The 12,179-nt window shown below is 37.7% G+C and overlaps 1 protein-coding gene across 13 annotated transcripts in view; it reads left to right on the top strand.

The window, feature by feature from the left end:
- MYO9A (myosin IXA) overlaps positions 1–12,179 on the top strand; it is a 483,806-nt gene that overhangs the window by 445,541 nt on the left and 26,086 nt on the right. For 10 of the 13 annotated variants that reach the window (XM_059658301.1, XM_059658294.1, XM_059658340.1 and 7 more), the window contains 6 exons: positions 1,233–1,425; positions 3,329–3,457; positions 5,012–5,117; positions 5,864–5,995; positions 7,337–7,460; positions 8,758–8,811. In XM_059658301.1, the coding sequence (XP_059514284.1) occupies positions 1,233–1,425; positions 3,329–3,457; positions 5,012–5,117; positions 5,864–5,995; positions 7,337–7,460; positions 8,758–8,811 (738 nt within the window). The remainder of the gene's footprint in view (positions 1–1,232; positions 1,426–3,328; positions 3,458–5,011; positions 5,118–5,863; positions 5,996–7,336; positions 7,461–8,757; positions 8,812–12,179) is intronic. The other 3 variants (XM_059658330.1, XM_059658385.1, XM_059658395.1) reach the window with 1 other exon arrangement.

The following is a 12,179-nucleotide window of genomic DNA, read 5'->3' on the forward strand; positions in this document are numbered from 1 at the left end:
AGTGTTTAGTTGAACTTCTCTAAAATTACATAAACATTGAAGCATTTTTTTAATCCTCACCTAAGGATTTTTTTTCATTGATTTTAGTGGGGGGAGGGGGGCAGAAAGAGAGACAGAGAGAGAAACATCTATTGCTTGCCTCCTGCATGCGCCCTGAAGCCCGGGATCAAGCCTGCAACAGAAGTATGTTCCCCCGACCAGAATTGAACCCTCAACCCTTTGGTCTGAGGGCCAACTGAGCTGGCCAGGCGACAATTCTAATTCAGATAAAATTGGTAGATTTTCTAATGGTATCTGTTAAATGTTAATATACATTTAAGTTCCTTCTCTCTCTCTCTCTCTTCACTTTTACATGAAGAGATTTTTAACAGGAAGGGAAATAGCAGCCTGTTACCTTCATTCTTCACCCCATTATTTTTGGGGGGTATTCCTAGTGGGAGAGGGTGGAAACTAACATCAAACGTATTTATACTGTCAGCTTTAACCATGATCCCCTTTCCCCCTAACTCTCATAACTAGGCTCATAAGGGAAATAAGTAGTTCCTCTTAAAAAATTGGTTAAACATGTTTAACACTAGATTGCCCAAGGAAGTCATTTTGATTGCTTTTTAATTTCAATTAGAAAAACAATTATGTATATAAGGACACAATGTCTTAGAATTTTGTGACTTTTTGTACAACATATAAATGCGTTTATTAATAATTGTAGTTACCTCCCCCTCCTTCATTTCCGGTATATATATATATGTGTTATACTTATATTGCCCAAAAGCAGTCATTTTGACTGCTTGGGGAAATTTTAGACTCTTATTATTGAATTGAGTAAATTTCTTATATGACCAGTTCGGCTCTGTATTGAAATAACAGTTTTCATTTTTTTTCGATTACCGTCACATGATAACATACAAGTACATGATAAATTGTCGATACTTGATAAGTTGCAGTTGCTTAATAAGCTAAACTAGTACTTGTTATTCGAATCTTTATGCAGTGATACTTGTTCTAATGTTTATTTTATTTCTTTTGCGCCCTAAATTCATGAAAGAAATGTCGAATAGAAGTGAGTTATTGGAAAAGCTAAGGAACATAAGTGAAGAGTGCTCTGATATTATTCTTTCACAATGCAGTCATTTTGACTGCTTTTGGGCAATATAGGTATATACTAAATTTCAGTCTTTCTAGTGTTAAAGATGTTTGAACGTATTTAGAAACAAAAATTATCTTCCATTTAGTATGACCCAGAGCTATCATCTCGACAATTTGGGGTTGAACTGTCCCGTTTGACTAGTGAAGACCGAACTGTTCCTTTAGTGGTGGAAAAGCTCATAAACTACATTGAAATGCATGGACTGTACACAGAAGGTATTTACCGAAAGTCTGGTTCAACTAATAAAATCAAGGAGCTTCGACAAGGTCTAGACACAGGTAAGAATGGAGTCCTCCAAATCAAGACCAAATGACAAAATAGTCATTTTGTGCTCTTAAAGTTTTTATTACCTCCTGCATGTGCCCTGTTGATCATTTTTTGTGCCAGAAGAATGTAATTTTTTCTGTGATGCTTATTTAATCATTTTGTGGCTTTCTAAAGAGACTTTTTACAAAAACAAAACGTTTTTGATTTTAGAGAGAGAGAGAGAGATCAATGTGAGAGAGAAACATTGCTTAGTTGCCTCCCAGTACACACCTGGACCAGGAACTGAACCTGAAACCTGGGCTTGTGCCCTGACCAGGAATTTAATTGGCAACCTTTCCGTGCATGGGATATCACTCAATCAAATAAGCCACACAGGCCAGGAGGCTTTGATTTTTATGTGGTCAATTCAGCAAACATATACTGAGTGTGTCATTTATACAAGACATTATTAGGTACTTCAGACAAATCTCATTTAATCTTTTTAACAGTCTGGTAAGATTATGATATCTGTAATTTGCAAAGAAAAATTTAGGTTCAGGGTAATTAAATGAACTGTTGATGATGCAGGGCACTGAGCTAATGCTGTTATATGTAATACAGTGGGGCCTTGACTTACAAGTGTCCCAACTAACAAGTTTTTTGAGATACCAGCTGTCTCTTGGCCGATTTTTTGCATTGAGTTGACAGAGTAATTTGAGTTAACGAGCTCCTTAAGGAGCTCGTTTCGGAACGAATTAAACTCGTAAGTCAAGGCCCCACTGTAATCTTCACAACAATCCTATGAATTAGGGATTATTATCCCTGTTATAGATTAAAAAAACAGAGGTTTAAAGAGGGGCTTGCCCAAAGACTCATTACCCTTAAGTAGTCAAGCTGGAATTTAACACCAAATCTTTAGAATTCATAATCTAAACTACTGCCTGTTAATCTCTATTTTTCTGATTCCAAGTACAGTTTGCAGTGCATCTTCCTGCCTTCCTACATTGATGACATAGTTATTTAAATTGATAATTAGTGGGTTGAACATGTAGCTGTGAACAGCTTTAGCTATAGCTCTGGAATGTATCCAGGGGTTTGACTTTGGTTTCATTCTCAACTTCTACTCTTTATTGCTATTGGAAATAGGTCATTTTGAATCACACTTATGTATAAAGCCTCTCTCTGCATAGTCAAGAAGCTACCCACAGTAGTTGTTTTTTTAAAAATGAACAAATCAATGAGAAATAAATCAGTAAGGAAATAATAACAGAAAATGCCTGGTAAAATTTAAGCAAGAGGTTCTGCCTACTCCAGTTTAAAGGCAATTGCCAACTTGACTCTTGGATATTGAGTCAATACAAGTGAAAAATCAATCATCCTATATCCTTTCGATCATCTTGATTATCTCATCTTTAAACCTCATCTGTAGAAACTCCTTAAGGAATTAATAAGTGAAACAGAGTAAAGGTATTTCCTTTACATTTCCTAAGTTCAATTATTACTCTCCTTTCATCTCTAAGAATGACTTAAAATCAGCCTTACTTTTAGAAAATGTCCTCTGGGACTTTTTTCCATTTGCCATCTAAAGCATTGTTACTAAAAGTGTGGTTCCAGACAAACATAGCAAGATAAGTACAGAAGTTGAGAGTAAGCATTTGGAAACTGTTAGAGCAATTTAACAGTGCTTTGAAACTGATCTTTTATTTTACAGATGGATCAGTCTATAACAGATTTGGAAAACAAACATAAACTGCTCATTTACTAACTACAGTTAGAAGCACTATTCCAAAGCATGGGATTAGATTGTAGAAGATATAAATTAGCCTGATTAAGAACATGAAGCCTTCTTTTGGTGATGATAGTTTCTGAAATGAATTATTTGAATCCCCTTGCATGTTTTGTCTTTATTATCTATAAACTCTTGTCTATAAATAGATGCTGAGAGTGTAAACCTAGATGACTATAACATACACGTCATTGCAAGTGTATTCAAACAATGGCTTCGTGATTTGCCCAATCCACTCATGACCTTTGAACTGTATGAGGAATTTCTTCGAGCTATGGGTAAGCACAGGCTTCCTGAGTTTGAGGGAAGGCCTACACTTGGGAAAGGAATGCCACCTTTGTTATAGATTATTTAGGCATCCTCTAGTGGTTTTACCATGAAGATCCAAAAGTATGCTTTTGGTAGTCAATATAAACTGGCAGTAAATGTTGACTTTTTTAGAGGCTCATTAAAATGTCAGTGTCCTAAAAGTTTTCCGAGTTAGTTGCTTGTCACCGATTGCAAGACTAGGGTTCCAAACAAATTAAAAGATTAAATAGGATATGTTATAGGCACCTCTCACAGACACCAGAGAGGTGTTAGGGGACAGCCCCATGAGTGGGAGGGAGAGGGCTGTCCCCTCCTCGGTTCTAGTCTTGTATGAATGAATTCAAACAAGTGACTCCAGATAATTGCATTGCATAAAAGTTCAATTATTAAGAAAGTAAAGCATTCGAATGTATTAAAGAAACAAGGCAAGCAAATCTATCTGGCATGAAGCACGGATGGGCTCTCAGCTAATCTGAAGAGTGAGTGTGGTGTGGGGATGGGTTGCCTTATATACTTTTCTGTCTATAAATTTTAAAATTCCTCTGCTAGACATCCTAGTACAGGTTAACTCTGAAAGTCTCTCTCTCTTATACTTTGTTATGGCTTTCTCAGAATTTATGAGAAGCACCTGGCAATTAAATTCAGAGACTGTTGGCTTTTTTGTTTAAACAGTGGGATGAGATGAGACTGCACTCTTCCTTCCCTCTTTTTTTTTTTTGTTTTGTTTTTTGTTTTTTGTTTTTTTTGTTGTTTTTTTTTTCTCTTTTCTTCCTTCCCTCTTATTCCTCCTCTGTGCCTCTCCCTCTTCCCTTCCCCGTCTCCTGCATTCTTTGGAGAAACATTAACTATTTGCTCTCATGCATCCTTGAGTGGGGGAAGATAAGGGCTTGCTATTTATAAGCTGGCTACAGGCTGCCAAACTGTTTGGCCTTGTTTAATTTTCTTATCTCAGTTTCCCTATTCCTCCCACCATGGAATTTTCCTAGCTGCTTCTTAAACTATAACAGGATATTTAAGGGTTGGTTTATGATCATTTAAATTGTGAATCTAGGCAAGAACTCTGTGTAAAGCTGGCTGTCTATTTTATGCCAGGTTTAACAGGTTATGGAATTTAGTTTTTCAGTGCTGATATGTAGACTATGGATGAAGGCCTAGAAGTATGTAGTCTCTGAGGCATGACTTCTCAAAGGCCCATAAGACTTACTTAAAAATTATATGGCAGTTGATTAATTTTAATGGGGGATCAGTTAGCCACCAGATGCCTGAAAAACTAGGGCATCTCTTTCCCCTTGTTGTAATCAAGGGTTACTGGAATATAGATTAAAACTCAGGAGATTGCTAATGAAAATAGAACTCAAGCAATGAGAGATAAGTGGTAACTGAGTTAACCTGCCACATAGGCACAACTACCTCTCCTAAAACTCTAGAGCCAGTCTCCCCTGCTACCTAATGTCTATCCAGGAGGGATATGCTGTATATAAGAGGAGATATTCAATCTTATATGCTGCTCTTACTGTTTTTAGGTCTTCAGGAAAGGAAAGAGACAATCCGTGGTGTATACTCTGTGATTGATCAGCTCTCCCGAACTCATCTTAATACACTGGAACGCCTCATCTTTCATCTTGTCAGGTAACTTCAGCAGTTCCTTTTGGATTCTTTTAAATAAATGAAGAGCTCTTTTATTTGGAAAACTGATAGATCTTTTCTTCCCTATGTATAAAGTCAATGCCTGAAAGAGATAATTAACAATTCCTTGGAGCAAAAATTCTCAGACTAGTTGGACAATCTGTCAGGTGCTTCTCTGCTGAGTCAAGTAACAACTTTAGCTTCAGGGTGGCACTGTGTAGCCTGACCTATTATTTAAATCCTGACCTAGAAAGTTTGTCTCTCTGTTGACATAACCTGATTCATAGGAGGTAGGTTCAGATGGTGCTTAGGAATGGACTGACCAAAGAGACTTCAGGAGTAGTTCTCTTCCTCTGAGTGTAAATATCAGCAGTACTTGGAAAAAACACCATCTTTCTTTTTAGATAAATAAGACTATCTGAAAATGCCTTAAAGTCTCTATTCTACATTCTTCAGACATGTTCATCTAGTAATGGTAACCTTGAGCCATGGGCCATAGATTTCCCTTGATAAGCTATCTGCTGGCCTACTACATTGCTTCAAAGAAGGGACAGAGTAAAAGTGTTTTCCAGAGGCAAAGGAACAGCTTTCAGAAAAGCCTACAGTATCTCCCTTCAACTGTTATGAATATCCTTCAGTACTATGTATTTGATGGCATACGTCTTCTTTCTCATCTCTTCTGCCTACCTCCCTACTATTTTCTCTTTGTTTCACTTGGGGTCTTTCTTTCTTTTTTTTTTTTTTTTTAGGATTGCTCTGCAGGAAAACACTAATCGAATGTCTGCTAATGCTTTAGCCATTGTGTTTGCACCCTGCATTCTACGCTGCCCTGATACCATCGACCCACTACAAAGCGTGCAGGACATCAGTAAGACTACCACGTAAGGCCAGTCACCATCACCTCTTCAGTGTAGTCACTTTATCTAGATATCAAACATAGTAAATTATTTTATAAGCTCAGATTATTTTTAAAAGATTTCTGGCCCTAGCCGGTTTGCTCAGTGAATAGAGCATTGGCTTGCGAACTGAAGGGTCCCGGGTTCGATTCCTATCAAGGGCCATGCCTGGGTTTCAGGCTCGATCCCCAGTAGGGGGCATGCAGGAGACAGCCAGTCAGTGGTTCTTTCTCATCATTGATGTTTCTCTCTCTCTCTCCCAAGCCCTTCCTTTCTGAAATAAATAAAAATATATTAAAAAAAAAAGATTTCTGGACACCTTGGGTTTTTTAATGCTAAAGTTCTTTCGAGTCAGTTCAAGTGAGCATCATTTGTTTTGAGGATTCTTATTTTTAAAATTTGGCTTTTCTTGTTCAGTTGGTTAGAGCATCATTCCAATATGCCAAGGTTGTGGATTCTATCCCGAGTCAGGAATACATAATGAATACATAAATAAGTGGAACAAATCGATCTCTCTATCTTCCTTTCTCTCAAATCAATAAAGATAACAAAATGATTGAAGCAAAGTGTCAACCTTTTTGAACTTTTTAAAAAATGTATTTTTATTGATTTCAGAGAGGAAGGGAGAAAGAGAAACATCAATAATGAGAGATAATCATACATCAGCCGCCTTCTCCACTATCCCTCCCAAAGGTTGAGCCCACAACCCAGGCATGTGCCCTGACCTAGAATTGAACCTTGACCTCCTGGTTCACAGGTCGATGCTCAACCACTGAGCCACAACAGCCGGGCAGGTGTCAACCTTTTTAAAAAAATAAAATGTGGCTTTTATTTAGGAATGCTATGGTTTCTAAATATATTTTAAAATTTCAATTTACCAACTTATATATACTTCGTACCTTTTTGTAATCTAGTCTGGTCTTATGGTTCTGAATTCCTTTGCCTTTAGTATTCCTGTATTTCACCTTGGTCTTTTTCTTTGTGAGCCTCTGCTTTCCTTCAGGATTAGTGGCTCTTAACTTATCTGCCCAAGGCGGTTTTAAAAAATACTGGTGTTTGTGTCCTATCCCCACAATCTAGTCTGATTTAATTGTTCTGGGGTATGGCCTGGGCTTTGGGACTTATAACCACTCCTCAGATGGGTACTGAAGTGCAGCCAAAGTTCTGAACCACCATTCTAAACCCTACCAGCTCATAAAATAAGGGATGTTGATTTTTCTTTCTCCCTCTGACATCTACCACACTTAGCTGAAAGACAGTCTGTGGGTGCTATATTTTATTTGATTTATTTAGCTCTTAACAGTTTTCTCTTTCCTCCCATTTCAGTTGTGTGGAGCTGATTGTTGTGGAACAAATGAATAAATATAAGGCTCGTCTCAAAGACATCAGTAGCCTGGAATTTGCTGAGAATAAGGCAAAGACCAGGTTGTCACTGATTCGTAGATCAATGGTAAGATGCACGATGTGAAATCACGGGGAAATGAGAGCCTTCCTGGGATTTTAAGTGTGCATTTATGGTGGAGAGAGATTATTCTCTGAGTCTTTTTCACATGAAACAAGTAAAAAAAATCATCAAATCTCAAGGTACTATGAATGCCTCATGTTTGATCTTTTAGCTCTCTTTATTGTATGTGCAGAACATATATGCAGTTAAATATGTAGGATTTTAAAAATCAGGTATTTGAGTAAAATGTTGGTGGTTTAATAATCTGTCCTATTTTCTTTTCCTGTCCTTTCTATGAAAACTTAACCTATCTTTAACTTTCTTCTCTATTTCCTTCCACCATCTGTTTCTACCCTCAGCCATATCATTTTTGGTGGTCCTGCCAATACTCCTGGGATGTAGAGAACTTAACCAATTGCAAAAATATGATTTATAAGGAATTAGAATTTCATCTATGAGTCTACCATTATCAAATAAAGATTCTTCAAGGGTTTATTATTGTGTTTTGAGAAAAGTCTTGCAAAAATGGTATTTTATTTCTTCCATTTGGCCACTTTTCTGTTTACTATTTTTCTTTATAACCAATGACCTACTAGAATATATAGATAATTCCAGTTCTCACTGACCAATAATCAATAGGTTCTGGATAACTGAAAAACTACTTTGAATTAAAGTTTAATTATTGCACATTTTCTACCCTTCCCCTCAATTGTAAAACAAAATTGTAGTGATGAACACCCACTCAGATCTCCAGTAAATCTCTAAAAAGAAACAGGCTTCCCCATCATCATACCTGTGTTTTTCCAGTGGCCCAGCAATACTTCCTCCATCTTCATGGTTTATAGTTAGATTAATATTAAAATAACTCTGTTCTTCCTTCAATATTAAAACTGCCTGGCACAGAGCAAGTACTCAACAAATGTCTATTGATTAGATTAGAAGAGGGTCTTTTCTAAAAACAAACATAAAGATAGACTTTTTCCAAGCAGTAAAGCCCATCACAGGACACTATCTAAATCTTTTCCCCAGAAATTGAAAAAAGAAACACCATTTAAAAGTGAAACCCTTTCTGTAGTATGAATTTTCAGGAACTCAGTTCTGAGAGGCTCATTTTAGCTCATCCAGGCAGGAAGGGAAGAGACCTTTTACTAAAAAGCTACTTTTCAAAGCAGATAGGCTAGCTGTGTTTTTTTGCTGATGCTGCAGAATAAGTCCACTGAAAGATTAAACCTTCTCTTTTAATGGGACAATAACATGTACATTCTAACCTTCTGCTTTCCTTTTCATGTCCTTCCTAATCCAGAAACCTGTACTAATTGCAGTTAGATTTATGAGCATTACCCGCAGTTCAGTCTCGGTATGTATTAATATTGCAATGTGTCAGCCACTTTACATTATTGTCTCTCATCCATCCAAGAGCTGTTCTACTCTGTCTGTCATTCATGCTTGTCCATCCGCAGTGTGCAGCCCAGGTAAGGCCCCACTTCCTGATCAGCCTTCACTTGCTTTTCTCTTACTCTCTTTCTTTAGAACCTTCATTTTTCCTTCCTCTGTTTCATGCAGCTGAATAATCTCCATTTACAATATACACATTTTTCCTCTTTGTCAGATAAGCCTCTTTGTGGTTTCCTCTTTGGTTGGATCATTAAAAGGTGAATGTTGAAAGCATTGAGTTATCAAATTAATTTCTGTTTTCTGAGCTGTGTTCTCATTAGTCTCCTTCACTTCATTACTTGAAATATCTGTTGCTACTTCCAACATCCTCCATTATTAGTAATGCTTATATGTCCATTCATATCTGTGACTTCAATGGTGTCTTCCCAGGTATAAAAGTATGGCTCTTATCCAATTAGCATTTTTTAGACTGAGCAGCAAATAGTAGTGTGCAAATTGATGGCCTTAAATATCACAGTATAATAGAACTTACATCAGGATTTTATTAATTATACAAAATAGAAATGGAGATTTGAGAACACCAGTATATAGGGAAACTAATTTCAGAGACTATCCATCTATGTGTAACCAGTTCTTTGAGGATCTCAACTTGTTGGCAAATAAATACAAATCAGTTTTGCTTTTTATCTAGTAACTGTCCTCTAACTCTACCATGCCAAACTCTTTTCCTACTGGATATTGACTACCTTAACAACATCTTGTCACTATTCCATAGTACTCAAATGCTGTAGTCTTATTTCAGTATTTAAGACTTAGTTCTCTTCATACAGCTTCAGTCACGGGCTTGATGTAGTACTCTTATAACTTCATCCAAGGACAAACTGATTTTAATCTGGGGTTGAAAACTTTGGGGGTAGATGAGTAGGGGTTTGTTTCCTTTTTTTGGTCACACACTTCTGCCCTCTCTTTTTCTTGTGCTTTTTCTTCCTCTGGTGTTGAAGCTGGGAGGAGTCATAGGGAGACAGAATTCTGCATATCCCAGTGTTGAGGTGGCACTTCTCTTTCTTGGTTGTTCCACAGTAATTTCCAGCTCTTTGTCAACAGGCTAAATGAAGATGAGTGATAGCTCGAGTTTACCCTGATGACAGTGAGCTCGATCCTATCCCATTTCCATAAGCATTGATGTCATCCCATGCAAGATTTTGTCACATCTTCTAGCTAAACCTGACTGATGGCATTCACACCTAGTGACTCTGATATGTATTTGTTTTGCAAGACTTTATCCAATCAAATCTACCTCTTATTGTACATTGGGGTAGAGGTTACATTTTTTTATACTTCTTGGGAACCAACAACTCAGGTGGGCAATAGTTTTGCCTACCTCTCTACCTGACACTGACCCACCACACTTTCTCTCCATTTCTCTTTTCTCCTGTGCATATAACAGGGAGGCAAATCAGTAAATCTTTTGCCTATATAGGTAACCAAACGGGATGAAATACTAGTGTGCCTTTCTTTTAGATGACCTCAAACTTTGATTCTAACTTACACAATGGATTCACATACAACTGCTTTTTTTCTCCAAAGAGGGAATGGAATATCCTTTTTTCATAAACTCTGTGTTTCCCTCAAAGTCCAATAAACCCCTCTTTTCAGCCTTTTTAGATCCACACCGAGGGAAGGTGTTGCAATATTGACGATAGGGCTGGTTCAATAAATCGATGCCTCTCAGTAAGCCCTAAGAGAAGAGGCCAGTACTAACTGCTATTGGCTCATTGAAGTTAGAATAAGGGGTATTTAATTTGGGCATTATTCACAGTTTTGGAACAAGAGGAAAAATCCCATTGAACGTCCTAATGCATATGCATTTAGCTGTAGAAAAGACTTTAGGCCCAGTCTTAAGAATAAGACTGTCTCTGGGACATATTTGATATCCAGTAAGCATCTATGGAAAATTGAATCTAAAAGAGATAGAAGTTAGTTTTAAGGATATCCATTAAAAATAGACTGACTCTAATCAAAGTCACTGATGTTCTTGTATTCATAAATTTTTAAAAATTTCTACTTTAAATACAATAGTGGCTTTTCTGAAATGCCAAGTAAACTGCATTTATAAGAAGTACGTTTCATTATTGACAATGTGAAAAGTCATTTGAGTTGTGTGTTGAAAGATGAGTAGTAATTTAACAAATGGAGAAAAGAAAGAGGAAGACAATTCCAGAGGCAAGGAAGCATGAAACAGCAATCTATGAATAATAACTACTTTGTATAGCTAGAGCAGGTGTGGAAGTGACAGAAGAATTCGGAAAGGTAGATTAGAACCATGTGTGCAACATTAAGAATTTAGAATTTTCTACTTTGAAGCATTTCGGAGCTATAGAAAGGTTTTTAAGTAGGAATATCACTATCAATGTGCCTTTTAGAAGATAATCTGAAGAATAATGATTAGAGATGGGCAAAACTGAGAGCCATATATCAGAAGGCCCTCGACTTGTAAATAATCATGTTGCCATTATTAAAATAGATTGAATCCTCATAATTTCATTTTGAAGTGATTTTGAAAATATAGATGACCCTTGACACCATGGGTTTGAACTGCATGGGGCAGGGCCACTTATACGTTGTTTTGTTTTTCAATAAATACCCAGTCAGCCCTCCATATCACCAGGTTGGGAATCCGCGATGTGGAGGGATGATTACGTGCATTGTTTCTTGCCGGGGTCCAACCCCAGCGGGTCCAGGGGTTCCCAAAGGCGTGGACGGAGTCGGCGAAGAAGGATTGACACGGAGACAGTGTTCAGTTGATCAGCAGCCTAGCCAGGATCTCCAGCCAAGTTCTGGTCTGGATCTCCAGCGAGGTTCTGTAGCCATGTTCCCTCGCTAGGTTCTCCAGCCAGGTTCTGTCTGAGATCTCCAGCCAGGTTCGGTCACCAGCTTCTAGTCAGGCTCTCTTGCCAACCTCTGCAGTCAGGTTCAGTCCAGGATCTCTTGCCATGTTCTCTCCAGCGAAGCTACTCCATCTCCTGGTTCCACGTAGGTACTGTCTTCTGAGTTCTGTTCTAAGTTCTGAGTTTTTCTGTCTTGTTACAACTGTATTTATACCAGTTGATTCAATCCTATCAATCTCTATTACAAAGGTTAGGGCGTTTCTTATCTCCATTCCAGGGAGAAAAGATTATGTGGTTTAAGCATGATTGTTCGTAGTTAAAGGGATTAATTACCCGCCTGGCACTTAGTTGAGGGGTTTTATTCCCTCCCTAACTTCAGGGGAAAATCCCTACCTGGGGATTCAACCTTTCTCGGAGAGGTGACTTTGGTTAAAACACAGCG

Source organism: Myotis daubentonii, chromosome 1 (assembly GCF_963259705.1).
Source record: "Myotis daubentonii chromosome 1, mMyoDau2.1, whole genome shotgun sequence".
In the NCBI taxonomy this organism is placed as follows: domain Eukaryota; kingdom Metazoa; phylum Chordata; class Mammalia; order Chiroptera; family Vespertilionidae; genus Myotis; species Myotis daubentonii.